Source organism: Egretta garzetta, unplaced genomic scaffold (assembly GCF_000687185.1).
Source record: "Egretta garzetta isolate BGI_Z169 unplaced genomic scaffold, ASM68718v1 scaffold220, whole genome shotgun sequence".
Classification (NCBI taxonomy): Eukaryota; Metazoa; Chordata; class Aves; order Pelecaniformes; family Ardeidae; genus Egretta; species Egretta garzetta.
In genome coordinates, this window is record NW_009258414.1 from 6,165,956 (window position 1) to 6,187,992 (window position 22,037).

Sequence of the window (22,037 nt, forward strand, 5' to 3'; positions counted from 1 at the left end):
ACCCACCCTGCCACCGCTCCCCTCCGCCTGCCGCCCGAGCAAGAGCCGCAGGCTCTGAGGGAAGGCGCCGCGCTGCGGGGCGATTCTCCCCAACGCAGGATCGTTATCGTCCGTCACGGTCTCTTCTTCAGCTGCAGGAATGGTTCTGGCAAAGCCTTACCTACTCCTCAAGACAAGATCACCGTTTGAGAAGAACCTGCTCCTCTAAAACCATCAGTGCATGCTCATGGGCCTCCCAAGATGAAACATCTGGAAAAATGAGTACACAAAAACTGGCCGCCCTAACAGATAACATAATATCGGCTACGTTTCCAAGATAATAAACACATTAAGATGGCGTTTGAAACATGTACTAAAAATCCGTGCATTTTCCCTTTAGATTATGGATACATTAGTAGCTTCAATTATATGCTGCCAACAAGATTTTCGTCTCCATGACTAAATGGACCAGGTTTTAATATTCTTCAGTGATCTTATTAATTTAAATTAAGCTTCTAAGAAATTAAGAATAAGAATTTCATTTGAGAACAAGATGTTGCAGCCATGGAAATAAAAGATTTCTAACACACTCTGGTGATAAAGGTACATTTACTCTTGGTCCGAGACAACGTTGCTGGTCTTTCATAATTGTAAGTAGAATGATCTGATAAATTCCTGCTCTTGTTGTATACAGTAGGGGTTGTTGTGTTTTTTTTTTTTTTTTTTTAAAAGGAGCTAAAAACATAGACTACCCACCTGTATCTATTTTTAATTTGGTAATGACTGTACTTGCTAAAATTCTACCAAAATGTCACTCACAGCTTTGGATTCCAGCTTTTTTTAAACAGAATATGGAGCAGAAAGCATAACCTATTATGCAAAACTGTCAGATGCTTACTTTGAAAATCACAGGAAAAAAAAAGCATAACCCTGATTTTTCTTATGGATCAAAACTTTATTAAAGGAAAACAAAACTCATATTCAACTAATCAAGGTAGCCAAGGTATTCTATAAAAAGTAGTAAGGTTCTGACCTGTGTAGGTCCTCTTTACCCATGTAGTCCCTACTCCAGAACTAAGGGCTGCCTCTTACTTTGTGGGTGCCAGTAAAGGCAGAATTACTTGAGACCACTGTGACTCCTGTCTCATCAAATTCACAGATCAGCTAGACATTTAAACAGCGCCAACTGTTGCAAGTAAAACTGCTACCGAATCTCAGCTGCAAGAATGTCAGTTCAGGGCACTCTGCAAAAATCTAGTACTGAATCCATAACTAAACCCCCACGTTATTAAAATGGTTTGGGTTTTTTTTTTTTTTTTTCCAGATTAATGCTACTCTTTTGAGCGGGTAAATATTCCAAATGTTAACACCACAAACGTTTCTTACCTCAAACATAAATTAACTGTACTTTAGGGGACTTTTTAAAAAAATCTGATTAAAATTGTAATTCATGAGGCTCCCGCTGTTGGCAGCTGTATCGCTATCGGTGACAGCCTTTGGGGGACTCGCAGCATGTGGCCCGCATCAAAGGTAATACGCCAGTTTTCATCCTAACTTATATATGCCTTAACAAGAACGAGAATGTTCCAGACTTAAAAATGTAATTAAAACATTAAAGTACTTTCTATTGTTAAAATACCATTAATGCGAGACTGAAGGTAGCATTAACAAAGGCAACTATCACTAATTCTTGCTTTTCCTAACGTAATGGAATTCTTCGCGTGCTGGATTCCTTACACCCTTATATACTGGGAAACTAAAACACATTGGTTAAGCACGCTAATACACCGCAGTGCTTAAACAAATGCTACTTTGTGCAAAATGATAGGCAGACAAGATTTTGTCGAAACAGAGTACGTACAAGGACCTCAAAAAAAAAAAAAAAGTATTTGACATATGGTACTTTACTATTCTTGTTCTTTGGTAGCACCGTGGAAAATCTGCAAATGACTGAGTTGCAACAAGCGTCCTTCTTAGCATTTTTGGCATCCGCCATTGCCAGAGGTCATCTGATCACCAGCTGATGGTTCCTGCTCCCAGGACCACTTTTGCTTTTACCCAACACTGGTTGAACATAAAATACAAAATGCATTTCAGAGAAGTAGATCTGGACCATGCTTTTTTTCCCTTCCCTTTCCCACTAAGCCCCAAGACCAGAAGGGCAGAGATGCCTGGAGATGCCTTCTCACCCTGCACCAGCCTGCAGAGCACAGCTCCGCTTCCGAAAGGGCAGGACAGCACCCTTCACACCACCTCCATGTCTAAACTGGAATGTTTTTTCCTTCTGAAGTGCAGTGCATCTAATCTGTATTGGTCTTAATAAAAATTTATACTGAAAGTCCTGACTTTGGCACATTTCCGTAAAGGATCGCTCCCCGTGATGCCATGGCAGTTCCTGGGCCTTGCAGAGAGAAATGTGAGACCGCGTCTTAACGAGGGAGGCTTTTGAGCAACCCGCTTTCCTTTGGCAGGCTGAGATTGACCACGAATATCTGCTGCTACGAACAAATGTGAAAAATATAGCCAAGGAAAAAACATAGCCTTGGCTCTACAGTGGCCAAAATGATTTATGACAATAAGACCCAGTGCAGCAGAGTAATGCTCTGAAGGGACCGCGTGAGCCCAGCCTGCACTCACATGTGCTGTGCCCACTCCTAATTACTTCATTTATGACTGTAAAAGTGTTTTAACAGACAAAATTGATTATTTTGAATAATCCTTCTGAAATATGATATGCATTTTAATTGTATGCACCCTGTCATTAATTAAAGTTCCCTACCTTTTGGTGCATTAATTCCAAGATTATATCAGTGACAAAGCAACAATTATAAGATGACTGTTTACTAAAATTAAAAATAAAGTTAAAAGGTTAATGTACTCTTGTGATACACTTAAAGTAATGCTAAAATGTTTTCATTTGAGTTTTTACTAGATATTATTTTTCTACTCTTTAAAATCAATCTCTTTGTTCCAGGAACACATTTCCTGTCAATAAAATGAAAAATGATATAGATTTAGGAGGATAGTGGTCTCAGCGTAGCATCTCTCATATTATTATTCCAGTATCATCTGTTACAAAGTAAGACCAATTCCCACATCTAATTACAAACAGGATTTCAGAGTCATTAAACAAAATACATTTCCATTAGTGCTGCTGTAAGAAGATAGGGGAAAAAAATGAAGATTAGTTCATGCTGCACCTCTGTTTTTCAAGCTTTGAAGATTTAGACCTCTGCACTCTGAGACTATAAATTTGTAAAGGATCTGAAAGGTGACAGACATGTGAAAGCTCTCAATTCTACGCAGTTTAGCCACACCGTTTGCATTTTGTCATTAGTTTCTCTTTGGCTGCACTTAGTCCTGACAGTAGAAACGGCAAGGATCTGGAGAGGTTGCTCATGATTACGCCATCTGCACCCAGAGGCATTTTGTTTGGTGTTAGGAAGTTGTTGTTTTGTTGTTTGTTTTTTTAATAGCTATCAGTCTTAATTTTCTATATTAAATTTGTTCCAGCAAAAGTTAGAAATCATTGTAAAGAATTCTGTCTTTATGGAAGGAAAAAAAAAAGTACTTTATGCTCTGGAAAAAAGGAACAGCAGTTCTTTGCCTTCAAATAAGGTAACAGCCAAAATATACGGAGGAAGCAGATTGTGTGATATGTATAACTGTTGAAATATAACTTACAAGTATATATATTCTCCATTCATGAACATTTAGCAGCATCCAATTGTCATGAATCCATTTAAAATATACCCTTGAGAATTACACACTCAAAAAGCATTCACACAACCCAGAGCTTAGACATTTAATAAGAACTTTTCTAAAAAGAAATCTATGTAATACCTACACTTGCTTGATCTTTAAAATAGTTTATATTCGCTTATGATGTTATATAAACATGAATTAATTCCATCATGTGTAAGATAAGCATCAAAAGATCTGAAACAGAAATTTCCCTCAAAGGAAAAGATGCCTCAGAGTTACAGAGAAAAAGCACAGAGAATTTCCTTTTCAGAAGTTGTCCAAAGTTGTCTTTCCTTTATTAGTTTTAAAACTACAGCCAGAGCTACTTCATATTTATCAGTTGGGTGTCTGTCAATCCAAACATGTAAATATTAGCTGATGAATCAACATTTATGTGGCAATCATATGCATGTACTATAAAGTATTTATGTTCATATTTAAATGATAAGAATACTTTTTAGAAAGACAGTAAAGTGTTCACATGCAGTCAATAGGTAACTGCTTAAGAATTTACCTAAAATGGGACCTTAAAATAGTTTGCAGATAAGAAATAAATTCGGTTTTGCACTCCACTGAAACTGTGGTTCACTGAAGCATCCTAAAATTCTTGGTATTAAATCCTGCCCACTGGTGGGCTAACACAGCAGAAACTATCGACTGATACTCACTCCCCAAAAAAACCCTGACTCACCAAAGAAATATATGTATGTGCATCTTGTTTCCAGGCTTCACACATGGAGACCGGGTTCTTGGGGTAATCGAGAGGGCCCATGAAAGCCACCACCATCAGGAGAAAGAGAAGAGAATACAGCAGAATACAAACAAGGCACAATCGAACCAAATCAACAGCTTATCACCTCCTGGCTAATGTGTGAGGAGCTGTATCTCAAAAAAAAAGAAAACAGCACATCAACCTTTTCCTCCAGAATTATCAGTCGCTGGCTCCAGGAAGGCCCCACTTACATTATCTGGAGGGAATTCATTAATCTGCATCATTCAGCAACCACGGACGTTTTCGGACAAGCAGCAATGGGTGAAGCTTTTTAAAGCTTCAGCGTTAACATGAATGTTTTAGTTCCTTCACTCCATTTTCACTGAAAATGCAAGGTTACCATTTCTTAGACACCACTTGCAAGTGAGTTCAAGAGACTTCCAAGAAACCACATCTCCAAACCTACATATGGAAGCGCATCCTGAAAGCCACTGAGTTTCATCACTACGTGAATCTTCTTCAAGTGTTATGGCCTTGGGATCCATGCTCTCCTACAGAGGTTGTCCTCCCAGCCCCACAGGGCCATATGTGCCTTCGCTACCTAGAGGAGCCTCATTCGTACACCAGGCGTCAGCAGGCTGCTCCCTACCCACGCGGTGAGTGAGCCCTGAAGAACCAATGTCTTGTCCAGGGGCTTCAGAAGGGTTTGGCTTTTGTTGTTCAGATGCACACTGTAATGTGTAATATTACGGTTCCTACTGCAGCGTCCAACTTCCCACCAGAGAAACACATCCTGATGGGCTGAACAGGAGCCATGAAGTCTCCGAACTAATTTCTGCTCTCCCAGAGATCTTTTAAGGTTGGTCTTTGCGCAACACTGACCATTCACTGCCTGTCTTGCGGCCTGGTCCCATTGCTCCTAATACATGTCATACCATGAGCCACACTCATGGTACATCATCATCTGCACGCTTGAGGAAAAAAAGGCCCATCAAAAATGTCATCCCCTTTCCTATCCATCCTACCCAGCCTGCTGCCCAATCCATTCGTGCTCGATGGCCGTGGCCCAGCAGCTCGCTGCACCCCTCCGCGAACAGGGAGATCCACTAAGCCGCTACGTGCCAATCTCAACTTCCAGCGTGACAAGCAAGTATCTTCACGCTCACTGAGACCAACGCAGGTACACATCTAAAGAAATAGCACAGATGTCTCAGTTCTCAGGATGAAATGTTTTAATGTATCTGCTAGGGCTGGAGTCAAACAAGCCTGGTTTTTGGATGAGATGGCACAGAAAACAAAACATATTAAATTCTCTCTTATTTCAAGACTGCATATATTCCTCCTGGCGAAAGGGCAATTAAAGAAAATTAAATGTATGCTTCACTAGCTTTTCAACTGATTCTAAAAATATTAACAGTAGTGTTGGCTGGTTATATTTTTAAAATGGCATGAACGTTTTGTGTTCTTTAAATAAAATTATCATCTTTGAAACAATAACTCTCTGCTCATGTAACACAAAAATACTTGCTTCAACAACAGGAAAAATGACTTCATGAAGTCTGCATGGCACTCAAGGATGAAAAAAATCTGTTCTCTGGTCTTGTCATTTTTACTCTTACAATAAAATAACAGCCTCGGCATCCTGCTTTTTAGAATAAAAGACCTACCTCTTTTGACTTTCCAAGCACTTGAAAATTTTAAAAGAGAAAAACTAAAAAATGCTGACCGTGTAATAGCTGGGTATTCATGGTGGGTGGAGAACATGAAAGGTTACAATATGGATCTGTGCCTACGCGTTTCTTTTCAACTTGAGCAGCATCCTCCTGCTTCTGCTAACTCGGCAATCATACAGCTGACAGATTTCTGGGTTTTCTAAATAATGCATGGGATTTTCTTTTAACATGTCAGTGCAAAAGTATCAATTCTGCCCCTGTGTCGTTTGTGATGCTGATTTTCCTTGACAGCATTCCATTAAACCAATGAGTTTTTTCCCTCCTGATGGTTCCTTAAATATTCCTCCGAGTGATGTATTTGTGGTTTTTTAAACAGATTGTGAAGGATGTTTGCATTTATGAGAAAACTGCATGGCAGGTACTGAAGGGAAAAAACGATAAAAAGATAACACTTTTTTTTTTTTTCCTATGAAGAGCTTTTTCTCTGATCCTCATATGCCAAAAGCTAGGGTGTTTTTCCTTTCTTTTCTGCCTAACTTAGCTCCTTGTCTGGAAATTAAGCAACAAGACTCTACATACAGAATAACATTTTGACTTCCTAAGGAAATACCACTGAAACACTTAGTACTGTTTGATATCTCTCTTGGGAAAGCAAAACACATTTATTAAATCATGCATGCTAACTCCAAAAGCCAACAGAAGGAAATAACTGCTTTATTCTTTGCACTGAGGTTTTGTACAAACAGGTACTGTCACGGATTGCTGCGCACTGATCCGTCTGCGCTGACGCCATGTAACGCTGCATCCTGAAAGGATCTTCAGGCAGTATCACTGTATTTTACAATCTACCCTTCACGTTCCAGCTCTATCACATACTCGTACAAATTACCCGCTGCCATGCTATTTAAAAAAAAAAAAAAAAAAAAAAAAAGCTCTGATTTTGAATACGTTTCAAATTTCCCTAGGCAATTATATGCTAATTTCCAGAATACACTTCACCTAATATTAGTATTGCATGAAGATGAAACAGATGATCTTTATAAACACTTCTGTGCAACCACAGAGGTTTTGGTGTGTTTACCTTATTTCTACAGCACAACAAAACCAATTACGTGGCTGGGCTTGGAGAGATCTGCACATGCATCCAGCAAACCTGGCTTCAGCTGCCAGCTTCAAGCTCTTGATCTTACTCATTTGCCAAAGTGGAATATGAAAGGCCACATCACTCCCGGCACGTATTATCAGTCAGGCTTTACAGCGTGACTTGCCTTAGCTATGGCAACCCTCTGGGCTCAAGGCAATCCTCAGCTGCACGCACCGAGTGCCACCAACAAACCGTCTCATCTCCAAGGACTCAGGGAGTAGCCAAAAAGGAGGAATAGGATTATGGAAGACTTATGGCCACCGGGAATTTGAGATTTCAGATGGACGTAATTTCTCCCACTTCCAGACACCTATCTCCCCAGCTACGTGGTTCTCCAAATTCAACTTTCTTTCCCAGATCCTACAAGAAGGTGGGAGACAGCTGCTAAGCCACAGGGAACAGCCAGCAGAGATCAGCTGGACGGTGGGGCCAGAGAACCTGTACTGCCAGATTAAAGAGGAGATTTTCAACTGCCTGAAGTTGGCTTCAACACTTCATATGATGAGTAGGAAGGTGCAAAAAAAATCTCTTTCTCTTCTGCACAGAGTGGAAGGAGGACGTTAATGGTCAAATGGATAACAACATTCCTCACAGCACTGTGAACTAATGCATTACCTCAATTAAAAAATACATGCAAATTTTTTTTGGTACTCCCCCCCGCACTGCCCCCCCCCCCCCCACCTCGCTTGTTTTTTTTCTTGCAGCTTTTTTTTTTTTGTTTTTAATAAAGTGTTCAGGCTATTCCAGCACTAAATGTCACCATTACTGAGATTATTGCAATATCACAAAAAGGAGGTAGGTAGGACCTGATGGGAAAAGCATGCTAGCTGGACTAGAAGCAGGAAAAGAAGTGGCACATTTACTCCTCACCTCCTTAGACACACTTGTAAGATTCAATTCCACACCTGTAATTTCCTAGAGGACAACATAATATCTGAGGAATTATAGTCAGTGATCCTGAGAGTTCGAGTTCAGGTTTTAAATTGACAGCACGAGTTCTGGCTTCAGATACAGAAATTCTTGAAAAATTCCCATCATGACAGGCGCATATACACAGAGAAAGAAACTACAGAAGTGATGTCCTAGACTGAAGAAGCAAATCCAAAATGATTTCATACTGACTTCAACAGATACAGATGGGGATTGAAATGAATATGAGAAGACGCCCTCACCACTTTTTTTATTATACTAATGGTCTGTATAGAATGACACACTTCCAAAAAACCTGGCAATAAAGATTCAGGACTTAACACTGATCAAATACATTTTTAATTCAAAACAAACAACAGCAAAAGAGACCATTCCACTCATCTATCAGGCTACAGAACGAGGAGGAAGGCACGCGTCCTCCTGTGGAACATTTCGCGGTGGTGGATCTCATGCTCGCCAAAGGAAGCCAATGTGTAACAGCGCGGTAAATAGCCAACAAATCTCTGTAGTTGTTTTTTTTTTTTAAGTAAAACTGCAACCCTTCAAGTCTTTGTTACAGTAAAAAGGAAAAAAAAATCAAAGGAAGCAAAAGGTCCTCCGTTCTGTATAACCATATTTCTGATTTGACAGCTACAATTATAATCATTCCGACATCTATTTCCCACAAACTCTCCACAGCCATAACCTTTAGTGATTAATTATAAAGTTCCAGGAGAAATAGTACACAGACTAATTTCCTAAAACAATAAAAGACAGAATTTCTCATTTGGAGCTAAATGAAACACGAACAGGTTGTTATTCATGCTGAAATCTAGATGCAGAGTCATGTTGCAGCCATTACAGAAGCTATTAAACACAACCTCAAATCAAAGAAACTGTAGGTCTCTCTCCTAAAATAAAATGTTGTTCTCACTTATGAGGCTTCTGACTCCTTTGCTCTGTTTCTTTTTACCTCTTCTTAGTAAAAAAAATTTCAAAATTCAATTTTCTTTCTCATTTCGCCTCCCCATTTTGTTTTTAATAGTCATTTAAACTGTAAGAGTCTAGAGCAAAGCAAACACTTGGTAAAGGTTTCATGCACACAGAATTATCATGGCGTTCTCTCCACAGTGAATCAAAGTTACAAAATATATATATCAACTTCTAAACAAAATGCCCAGTCTCTCCATGCCCTACTGCAGCCTCCAATGAGTTTTCTTTAGTGAGTATTTGATTAATTCCTCCATTATTTTGGATAGCAAAATGTATAACTTTTATATTCCTTTCATTTTGGTTTTTGTTTTGACACATCCTGCTATACCAGCTTAATGTAAATCTTTAAAAAATGATCCTCCCATAAAGAGAGAAGCCACGCATCACAAAAATGATCCTAATGTTGACATTACAGGTAATAAAAAGAGGGGAAATTGTGGGTTTTAATATGATTAGTAGTAGTTATTTTTGTTAAGGACTTATTTCTCTGTCTGCAAGCAACTTTGGCACTTAATCCAGCAAATTTGCTCTTGCCAATTTTACTGAATTAGGCAACAAAAAGGGGAAAGAATTGAGAAAAGATCTTTACGTAACTGACACCATACCCTTATCCTTGGGCCCCCCTGTAACTTCAGCTTAAGTCAGTGGGAATTTTTCCAAGTATTTAAATTGCTATTGAGTCAGTTGTAGAACTCATTGAATTGCTAAACCACAGAGAACTTTCATTTAATATGCACACTCCTGACGTACTGTCGAAAGGCTGGTATGATAGTCCCCCATAAAACTTGTCAAGGAGGTACCTAAAATAATACTATTAAGGTACTGTAGATTCTCCCAAGATGGAGGATTTGCCATATCAGGTAACACGCCGAACCATGAACGCTCAAATTAGCAAGCTTTTGTACAGCAGCTTTTAAAAACCCTAATACTAATCCTGCATCTTCCCCGCACGAAGCATCCTTACTTTTCTGTAGGAATTCCATCTTCAGTCATATTAGCATTCGGTGAAACTTCATAATTCATTTTGAACTATATACAGACTATGAGAGTTACACAAACTAAATACGCTTTTTCAGTGCTTTTTTCCTGAATTCAATACGCACTAATTGATTGGGGTCTGAGAGGTGAATAAGAAATACATATCCTACATAACGGAAAGCTGGGGAAGGGTTTAATGCATGAATTAGAAGCCAGATTTCTTCAATACAGATGAGTACACAAAATTAGCAAAAGGCAATACCACTTTTGGAAAGACTGCTTTGTGCATAATTTGTCATGAATTCAAAGTTATTCCTTTAGAAAATGAGTCTAAGACCTCCCAGCTGCTGCTTTATTGGTCTAATAAATTACCATTTTGATGGTACAATGCCTATACTCTATACACCATCCAAGCAAGCAAACTGTTAGAGCGGCTTCGCCTTTAGAGACGCATGTGTGACTTCAGAGACGTGCGAACGCCGATGGGAGATCTGAATGCAATGAGGGATCAGACACTGCCTCTCTTCTTGAATTGATAATGAAAACAAAGGATGCATAAGTTTCCAAACCCATAAGAGTGTATCGTAGGATTGTTTGTGTCACAAAAAGTGAGTCCAAGTGAATCTGCCCTTACTGTAATAGGTATCCAGCAGCTTTCTGAGACAAAATGGATCGATCTCATTCTAGGTTCTATACACTACCCAAGTAAAAATCTCTTCTATTCACCTGGAAAGAACAGTAGAATAAATAATAAAGATATCCTCTTCCAACAACCCATTTCTGACTTAAACTTTGAACCCTATTCTTGCACAGTATAGACTGAACACGTGTTCAGCGTCAGTGTCTTCCACCCAAGGATATTCCAGCCAGGTGGGCCATAACAAACATTTATCATGACTCTCCTTCCTAGCAGTGGTTTGCAAATATCCATTCAAGGAAAAAACAAAATGCAGAAAAGGCAGAAAGTTGGTGATTCAGCATCCCCTACTTTACCTTTCTCCAGTGAACTGTGGGTTCCAGCAACCCGACATTTTGGAAACTTTCCATCATTTACAGGAAAACTCTAGACTCACTGTATTATTGCCAACAGAGAAGTCTTTTGTATCCTCAAATATATTTAGGGAACAGTTTAAAATGTCTGTATTCTAACATAGTGAAAACAAACCCTCACCACTATTTTTCAAAAAATTAATGAAGTCTGTTAGGAGGAAAACTGGAGGAATACTGGAGGAACGGGTGCAGTAATTTTGATTTGACACTGGTAGAGCAATGCTTACAAAACAGAAGAGCACAAGAATTTGAGATATTGTTTGTTTGTTTGTTTCCCAGGCACAGGAACGGGTGTTAAGAGCTCCCCTACAGCTCTCACGCGCGTTACTTACCTGCATTAGAATTGAGCTCTTCATTTTCCGATTCTGTTCCGTTTTGACTACCACTTCCATGAAGGCTATTCATTGCCATAAGCTTCATTTTCTGTAACTTCATAGCTTCTGCCATGGCAGCCGCTGTCAGACCTGGCAAAATATAAAGAAAGAAAATGCAGTATTATACCATACAATACAGCACTGACGAATATGAAGAACAAAACAATTCCTTTTAGTGAGAATAAGTCACATAATTTCAATACACATTCTTAGTCCAGTTACGTAATGTTATTCTGAACATTAAAGTTGAGTTATTTCAGTACACCATCCTAAGGATTTTTTTTTTTATCTTTCATGTTTCTTTTTCTTTTTTTTTTTTTTTTACATAAAGAAGCATTTATTTCATGGTATCCCTTTTGATTATACTTTTAAATATCATTTCCTGTCACTTTGATCATTTTGTCACTTTGATCACTTTCTGCTTGACTTATTTAGCTGCTACAAAATTTCCAAGTGCAATGTTAGAAAATGTTAGGAAAGTACAGTATGGGTGATTACAAAAATCAATCCCACCTTTAAGAGACCATTAAGACCAGCAAGAATTTACAGAATTAAGGAGGGTCAGTGGTAGCAGATTTTCAAGTGACTAAACCCCAGTTAATTTCCAACAGTAAAAGAGAAGAAGCAGAGTAGCATCAAGCTACAGGTTACCATCATTACCATATTTTATTATTATTACTTAGATGCCCAATACCTTTTTTTTCATAAGAGGAAGTTTTATCATTTTGACTTGGCCAGTAAATAAGAGATCAGATTTTCTTCCTGACAGTATGAAATTACTTTTACTCTGGGCAAGATGTGACTGAAAATATCTAAGTTCATCTCTCTTGCAGGAAAACACCGGGGATAAGGCCATGTAACCAAAAAGGCCTCTACAGGTGCAACCATCTATTCATTCAGTTATGGATTAAGTGGGTTTACCGTCTTCCTCCCAGTATAGATGACTTGCTTTTGTCATTTGCTAAAAAGCAAGCTAAATGCTTCGTATGGGCTAGCTCGTAATCGACTGTGCGATACTTCCACAAAATCTCTGAATTGCTTTTACCAAAAAGCCCGCGACTTTTTGGTGGTGGTGCATGTTCTATCAACCCACAAAGATACCACACATCAGAACAGAATTAAATAATCTGCTGTTTCTGCAAAGTACTGTTTACTGAGAGATTAGATACTGATTAAGGTGAACTAATAATTTTCACACCCTATACTGCCACACATCCATAAATCAGAATACTTCCTTTTAAAAGCTGCTATGAATTTGACATTTAGATTAGCTCTGCTGCTCCTTTAATAGGCTTCACAAAAGTTCTCATTATTTTAATGTGACTTAAGAAAGCAAGTAATCAATAGCCTCCAACTGCATGGAGGAGGGACACCTATTACCACAGATGGATACAGCAATTCGGATAACTTCCGCGAAGATATTCCTGATTGGCATCTGTTAGCTGGAGATGAGAGGTGATGAGACAGGAGTTCCAAGCCCTCTTCTCTCCCAGCCGTCTGTCCTCTTCTTCCATCTTGCCCAAGAACCCCTCAACATCCACAAAACCAAACTGCAGTTACGCATTCCTACATTCCCAAAGCACCAATGCCAGACTTAGCAAAGATTATCTACGCTCATTAAGCACTTGTTTTACTGCTTTGTCACCGATACATGAAAAACTACATTGATTTCATTAATATACACTAAATACTAACAGATAAAAGTAGCTCCAAAAAACACCATCGACAATCTTGTCTTTTAGGTCGTTTAATGCAGTCCTCACTTCATACAGAAGATCACCATACCGTAACAGTAGTCACTTCTTATCTAAAAATATTTTTTTTCTAACACCCTTTAAGGTTCTTTTGCAAATGCTATAGGTTTTTTTACCAAGCAGATACAAAATCTTCATGTTTAAACTCCTGTTTTTACAAATTCTCTGGCTGACACCACTCATTCTTCATCCATCACAGAATACATCTGCAACGATAAAACTGTTCACATGCTTTCTGGAGAAGATGAAATAGTCTATAAACTTTTCTGCTTTTTTTCTAGTGAAAGGAGGTGGGGTTGCTCTTTGAGGGAATTTCACATTATTTTCAGGAAGTTCAAAACCCCAAGCATCAGCACAAGCCTTCTGAGGAATTTACCCGTTTCAAGATTTCCAGGCACCTGGGGGATTTCCCTGCCTGCCCTCACATCTGCACTTTTCCTCCTTATCCCAACCAATTCCAAGTTTTGAGGTACAGTCATCACTAAAGCATTTTCAGAACCTGCACCCACTCACAGCCTACTCTATTTTCACTTTATATTTCTAATCAATTTGCAAAGAATTCACATTTATTTTAAAGGTTACAAAAAATACAGAGTCTGAACACGGAGGTTTTTATCATAACATTTTATCATTTGTAATTACCCAAATATGTATAGATGAACCAATTTCCCAGTAGTTATTTTCAACTGGCTTAGTATTTATACAAGTTCTTGATACTCTAAGTCATAGAATTTTACTTAGTTTAACTATACAATAAACTATTCATAAGAAGATAAACAGGGAATGGAAACTGAATTCAGACCTTTAGTAAAATGTTCAGCGAAAAGACAAGACAAAAAATTATCCAGGGCACTGTATAAAAAACCCCATAACCACAAACTTCCACGGAACAGTTGTATCAGAAGCATAACGAAGGCAGAAAGGGTACCAAGGAACCAAGAGAAAAGAATAAACACAGTCCCCAAATCACCACGAGGCCGCCTGCAGAAATTAAAGGTAATTATTGTCAGGCATTTTTGAGCTCCCTAACCAGACACAGCTGCCATAAGGACAACAGCCAAAAAACAGTGATGTATCAGAAATCTCTGCTGTGCCATCTGCCACACCAAAGTCACTCCGCTTCAGCGTTTAAAGTTTAAAGAGTAAAGCCCAGAAAGCGGTACAGCCTGAAGGTCCCGGGCGGTCAGGCGTAAGCTGGAAGCAGATACAGCCGATGCTACCTCTACACTCAGGATCAGCAAAGTCCTTACGCTCTCACTGACTTATTTCCCAGTCTATATAATTTCTTACTTGAATTGTGACAGCAGAAAAAGCCTCCGACTGTATGAGCCACTTCAAAAACAGGGTACTAATTCTTCAGCATTTCTGAAAGCTAATAAAATTGAGGTTAAAGCAAATGGTTTCAGCAGCGAGGGTGTGCTACTGATTGAAATGATGGAAGAAAACGTACAGCAAATCACCTATTGGCATAATTTTCAATTAAGGCTACTGCCGCGGCTACCGTTACTGAAGCTACTATTTAATTTAACTATTAATAAAACTCCTTTTTATAATTGACTCAGCTCCGGCTAGCTGTGGCGAAGAGGGCTATTCTTCAACTGACTTATCTAAAGATCTACAAAGAACTGAAGAATCATTTCCATCCTCTCGGATGAATGATTAGCAGCAGCAGAATCTCACTTAGAGCACCACCTCACTTTGAAAAATGCACTTGAAAACCGCTGTAGCGTTTACATCTACCCCTCTAATTTCACCTTAAAAAAAAAAAAAAGGATGGCTAGGAAAAGCGACATGCTGGATTATATACTTCAAAGCTTCAGTTTTTTTTCTCGCTGTTTACACTTTAAATTTCCCTTCCATCACTAAACACCCAGGAAATAAACTGTGTACCGCTTGTTATCAAATATATGCGATATATACGATACTAACCAGAACACCACCCAAAGGAGCATCAGTCTCATCACAATTGCCATGATCTGTTTCCAAACCTGCTAGCGACCGTGTGGCCGGTGGGGCCAGTCCTGGTAGCCCACACCCCACCAGTTGCCTTGGCTGAACCTCTGCAGCTCCGGCAGGAGCGGGTAGGGACCTTGGAGAGGGATGGAGCCACCATCAGCGTCTCGGAGCCAGGCTCTGGGTCAGCTGGATTCCAACCGCCTAACAGATTGCGATGGTGTGCGCTCAGGTACACCTGCATCGTGCATATGGCAAAACAACCCACTGCCATTAGTAATCTTCATTCCGTAATTTCAGTTTTGTCAGGACACTGTGTACTCTCCCCTTGACAAGTCTGCATAACTCTGCTGTACAACACACGAATTTAGCCCTGAGATGACCCTTCAAGGACACACAAACCAGCACACTTAATGCTCGGGTTGCACTGAAGTAAAATTCTACAGTTGTATTCTGAGCCACAGTTAAAATATACTTAAGCACCAAACAGTTTTCACTGTAAGGGCTTTGATCCAAATTAGGATGATATCCAGCTTACTCTGGGGAAGACCCACTGCTTGCGGGGCATCGGAGAGGGAATAGACCCGAATGTGCTGCGGGGTTGGAGCCGCTGAGCGCACCCTCTGCCCCGAAAGCCAAGGCCCCTCTAGGACTTGGGGGGTGTGTGCGAAGAGCAGCGGGGTTTCTCCATCCCTTGCCTGCGTCCTATTAAAGTTAGGAGTTAATCGTTTACTCAGATATCCCCTACATAGACAAAAAGACTACTGAAGGTTATTCCTCTGTGAAGTCCCAGGAATTATTTCAACACAAAAATAAAAAGCATTTTAACTGCACGGCCCAAAGATCACAACTCCACGGGTGCTTGCAGCGTGTCCCCCTCAGGGCCAGTGTCCCGCGGCAGGGCAGGGCTGAGCCCACCCACGTCCCGGGGACAGTGGCTCCTGCCTCGAGTCACCACCACGATTTACTCATCAGCAAATACCCTCTTGGAGATGTTCGAAACCAAAACGCCATTCCAACCCCGCACCGACGTACCGAGGGTGTCTCTCGCATGCGAGTGAATCCCCCATGTTTAACCAATGTCCAGTCACTGGAAATCGGATTTTGATGGTGAATACAAGGACTCTGAGCATTTTAAGGTGACCCTGAGTATCTGCTAATCTTCTACTCTAGCTACAGTTATTTTTTTTCAGTTCTCTAATTAGTTAAGACTGTGCCCCTCCTTCATATTAGTTTGAAAGCTTTTCTGTCAAAACTGTGAACAAGTAAATTAACTAAAGGAGAACTATGAGTAATCAAATCTTGATGTTTGCAATTAATTAAATGAAACGGTGAGTCAGTGAACTGAAGAATGGTCTTATATTAAAACAAAACATTTAATTAAATTAACAGTCAACACATTGCAATTAATAATATTCAAAAGGAAAAATGAAAACCAGCTTAGCCTTGCCATATTATTTCAGTCTAACAGTCAAGCATTGTGCACCGGCTTGTTTGTTATTTGCATTCAGAGCCGCTATGGGGTCAAGTATGATGTGCTAAAACAGGAATAATGAAACATCTGGTAGTATGAAATGTTAATAGGAGATACCATATTGCAAACAGTGAAAACAATTCTGAAACATCCAATAAATTAGGCCTTGGAAGACTGAAAAGGATATGCTTTCTTTCCCATTTTCTTTGTAAGGAAATTAGTAGAAATAAATACATACAATGTACTTTACATTTTCAGAATGCCTGTAAGAATTTACTAAGTAATTTAAACATTCGCATGAGAAAGTGGAGGCTTCGCCGCCGCTGAAATGAATCCTAATTCAGTGATGCACTGGTGGGTAAAACCCAGTGACTAACACGAAGGACAGTGAAACCAAATTCTTGGATAAGAACATTAAAATGCCCAAAGCGTTAGAGCACTTTGGAGACAGGTCCAAATATGTAAGTCTTATTATTGCAGATTTTTTCCATTTCTGTAAACTGACTCAACTAGAAAGCGAAGGAAAGTTTTAGCTCTAGTGCCTGTTCTGCTTTCAATGGCTGTTCAAAGATATCCTGGCTACCATTTCGAATAGGTCATAATAATCCATCAACGTGAAACATTTGAGAGACTGTAAGGAAAGAACTTGGTGAGTAATTGGCCACTGCAGGCGGAGGATGGGATTTCAGCATAAGCGCTGGAGCGCAAAGCTTTATCATGGGCTAAGTTGTGTGAGCGCTCACCCCAGGCCCTGGGAGGACACTTTGGAGGCCAGGCTGAAATCCATGCTACAGCCATTTGACATTGCCAAGCTGAAATGTAGTCAATAGCCGAGAAATGTATTACAACAGTTGAGTTTCTTTCATCTGTTCCCATACCTGCAGCCAGTCCTTCTGATATTGCAACCGTATTTTAAAAATATGTTCTTCTCTCCCATTTTGCAACAGGAAAGCACCCCAAACAACAGCCAAAATTGATTTTTAGAGTAGAAAATTTGAAAGTATGTATATGGTATTTATCCTGCTCCATGTTCAAATTCAAAGATAAAATAAAGACTAATTCTCTAAACATGTCCAGTTAATGAAACTCCAGAGACTACCGAAGATCATCCTTAGCAAAACATTTCAGACAGCAGTTAAAATTTTTGAGTGGCCTAATTTTTAAACACCGCAACTTAAAAATGTCAAGAAACCATACCGCGGCAAAAGAACCTTACTGAGGGAGAAAAAAACCCAAACAAATATTATGCATATGTGTCAGGAACTGCAAGAAATTAATCTTCCAGCGAGAAGCACCAGTCACTCCCTTCTGCAGGGAACGCTCAACCCAGCCTTTACTTGCGAGACCTCGTCCTTTGCCTCTGCACAGCACCTGAATATTCCCAATGTAGCATCCGCTTCTGCAGCAGATAGACAGGGACAGGCCCACAGAGAGGTGTCCCCATCAGACGACCTTGCTTCCCCCCCAGCTCAATCGATCCTCTATCCTCAACCAAGCAGTTAGGCTGGGGAAAAAACCCAGTATGTGATAATGTAATTTAAAGACTTTTGCCAAATGCTCAAGGGATCAGAATTACGGTTGCACATATGTTTCTGAACTTTTGACGGCTTGATTTTGCACTCCTGGTAATTTTTGTTAAACACCATGTGCTTGCTCACCTTACTTTAATTCTAAAATACAATTTCATGCAAAAGTTCACATGAGCATAAACAAGATTAAAACCTTTACACACCAAAACACCCTTGCCACTCCATGGAATAATTCACAGACGTCACAGGTTCTCATTCTATAATTTCACACATATTTTGGCAGTAGCAAAAGTCCTGATTATTACAAATTTGGGTGTTCACTTTAAAATATGGGGAGAGTTTGCTGTGCAGATGCTTTCGTCCCATGTCTGCCTCGATTCTTTAGGCTTCTCACCCCAGTTGTAACCTCTGTGTGGTATAGCCTAATCTTATCCTCCCTAAAAGCTTGGAAACATTTTTAACATTAACATCTTCCATCAAGTCTGTGTACATGAGATATTTCATGTCCTCAATCGACATGGAGATACGATGACCTGTCAGGTTTCTTGTCTAAACCCAAGGGGCTCAGTTTGAAGTATATAGAATTTTAATCCCAAATTTGTGCTTAAACCTCTGTTAACACCAGCACTCATGTTCAAGCTGATATACAACAATACCCAACTACCCATTTTACAGATGACTTGGATCCAAAAAAGGTAGCTTACCTTATTGGAGGGCAACAGAACTACAAAGAGCACTGAGAGGGTTACATGAATTTTTTTTCCTTCATCCTTACAGTGTCTCTCATGAGAATTGATTAATTTTGTGACATTTTCTGCTCTTTTTTTTTACAATCTATGCCAGGAGAATGATTTGTCAAGACTGTAATGCATAATACTTTTAGTATGCTGCACTACTGTGACCTTTACCTTCTTCTGTATATTTGATTGACTGACCACCCCACTTTTGATCTACAGGTTTCAGAAGATGGAAGCATACACGAGACAGACGCGTCAGCCATTGAATTACTGTTGGAAAGATCACAATCACTTTATAAGATAATTTGTATGTTCTTCTGGGCATATCTGATGCAATTTTAGTCATGTCATTGAAAATTTTCAACATAAATGAGAACTCCTACACTATGTGGTGTACTTAAAAAGTGTTTTCATACATCAAAAGAGTGCCAAATTCATGCATGAGGACTCAGATTTCAGTAAGGATAAGACAAGTTAAGCTAATGCTCATAATCATCCAAATTCTCAAACTATCCGCTTATGCTTTCATAATGCTGTCATAGACTAAAGATTACAATTCTTTGAGATAAGGACTCAAAAAATTAAAAAACTAAACCAGAAATATGTTAAATTACCTTCCTGACAGCAACATATGACATAAATTCCATTTATAGGGAAAAAAAAAAGTTAACTCCAAAGTGCTAAATATTCAGAGGCCACAGGAAAAAATACAAAGGTGGTTATCATCAGCCCCAAAAGAAAACAGACCTTTGACACAGGTCTCGCAACCTGCAGGGCAGGCATGCTCCGGGAACTTAAATAATTCTTTCAGTATCAGGATAAATAAGGATTTTGGCATGAACTGGTATCTGGCCATTTGCTTCTGATTGCAGGACTTGGTTACCCATTTTAGAATACATTTGAGTTCATGGGAGCCTAAAATTATGTTACAAATACATTTAAACTTCATAGCCCTCATATTCACCATGGTCATTCCGAAACTTCTCCATCATCATAGAAGTCTGTCATGGTGCATGTGCTGCCATCTTTAATTAGAATTATCTGGTGTTATTTTTTTCTCCACGTTTATTCACTTCCCATTAAATCAATTTCTGTGGGTTTAAAGCACGTGTCAATAAGCTGTAATGATGGGGAAATAGCTGAAGTTCTTGGAGGTCCTTTCAGTTAAGTATGAAAAAGTCTGAAAGCTTATCTGGAGTTGGCACAAATCTCTTGACTTTGTAAAATTAATTGGGCTGGAAGGTCTTCTGAGAATAAGGATATCTTTGTGAGTGACTTCAAGCTACTTCCTACTTGTGATTGGAAAATAACACACAACTATTTTTTTTTAATCAGATGGCACAGCTCAGCTACGTCCCAGCTGTCTCAGATCAAAATTTTTAAAAATGGTATATTTCAAGGCTTCTAAATGAATACTGAGTTCCATAAATTCATTGCACTACAGTATTTCAGATATACCGCCAAGATCAGCATTGCAGTTAAGGGACTGGATTGCTAAAATATTCCCCCTGCTAGCTGCTGGCCCAGCCCGACCAGCGCTATGGGCTTTTGGACTGCGCAGATCCCTCACCCAACCCCTCCTAGAAGCTGAATCATTACAGGGGAGGAATGTTACTCCGTTCTTCCCTCAGATGTTTTCACTGAACCTAACCCAATTAAGTAATAATTTCACTTTATTACTCACCAAGCTACAACCAGCCGCAGCGAGCAAGATGGCAATGCACCGTAGGAACTTTGCTTGCAGATGAACAGCAGAAATACCGTGAACAAGGTTCTTCTGCTTACACAACTTTGTCGGATCATCCCCTACATGGTACTTCTTCCACATCAGCGCTTTTTCAAAACCTCTGCCAGAATAGAAACTGATTGCTATGATAAGGCGTAATGGTTTTAAACTAAAGCAGGGTAGGTTTAGACTGGATCTAAGGAAGAAATTCTTTCCAGTGAGGGTGGTGAAACCCTGGCAGGGGTTGCCCAGAGAGGGGGTGGAGGCCCCATCCCTGGGAACATTCCAGGCCAGGTTGGACGGGGCTGTGAGCAACCTGATCATAAAGGTGTCCCTGCTCCCTGTAGCAGGGTTGGGCTGGGTGACCTCTAGGGGTCCCTTCCAACCCCAAACATTCTATGATTCTATGATAACACAGCTACCACTGCTCTTAGTTACTTAAGGCTGAAAAATTTGCGGCCAGCTCATAAAACCCACAAAAATATTATGCTTATTTGAAGCACAATAACCTAAGCCATGAAAAGAGAGGGCCCTTGCGCTCCTCTCCAAATGGCATTTAATTAACACAACCTCAAAAGATCCAAGTCCGAAAGCAGCATCGCTTACAAATAAATTCATGGAATATTCTTCTGAGACCTATAAGCACTTTCTGATTCTTGCTGTTGAATGAAAATGAAACATTAGCACTTTAAGATCATTTGAAATACCACAGCTTACTTACAGTGAAAAATATTTTTGGATCTTATTAGGGTAGACTAGTAAAGCAGTAAAGTCTCTGGCAAGAAAGGAAAACAGTTCCGTGAAAATTCAGGACATCAGTGACACAGGCTCCAAGAGGATCTCCAGCTTTAAGGTAGAACCTACCACATTTACAGTTATTACCGATTTGACAAAAGATGCAGAACGCAGTGCAGAAATACGACTCAAGTTTTCTTGGAATAGCTGATTTTTAGTTTTCCTGAATGAATTTTCCATTAATTGTTCAATGCAAAATAAAGTAGCGCATAGGGGAGCAAGGACTCTAGATCTCTACCTCCTCAAATGAAGACCCCACCTACTGTTACCTTATGGTCTCATTCTCTATACGCTTTTGGCATAACAAAACCTGTTGGGGTTTTTTTTTTTTTCTTTTTTAAATTCAGGGAGTGGAAAAACATCTTGGTTATAAGCTGATGCTTCACACAGTCATCAGGAATGCAGTTCTTGCCAGTATTGGTCATTTTAAGGAGGATTCCGTGGCGGGTTGGCATTAGTGGTGTGTCATGGGTTTGGACAGCTTTCACACAACTTTCCAGCAAATTTCTGAGT

General features: G+C 39.6%; 1 protein-coding gene across 1 annotated transcript in view; it reads right to left on the bottom strand.

Annotated features, from left to right (window-relative positions):
• DACH2 (dachshund family transcription factor 2) overlaps positions 1-11,644 on the bottom strand; it is a 100,643-nt gene extending 88,999 nt beyond the window's left edge. The window contains exon 1 of the mRNA XM_035898814.1: positions 11,515-11,644. Coding sequence (XP_035754707.1) covers positions 11,515-11,629 — 115 coding nt within the window. The 5' untranslated portion in view covers positions 11,630-11,644. The remainder of the gene's footprint in view (positions 1-11,514) is intronic.
• Between the last annotated feature and the right edge of the window lie 10,393 nt (positions 11,645-22,037).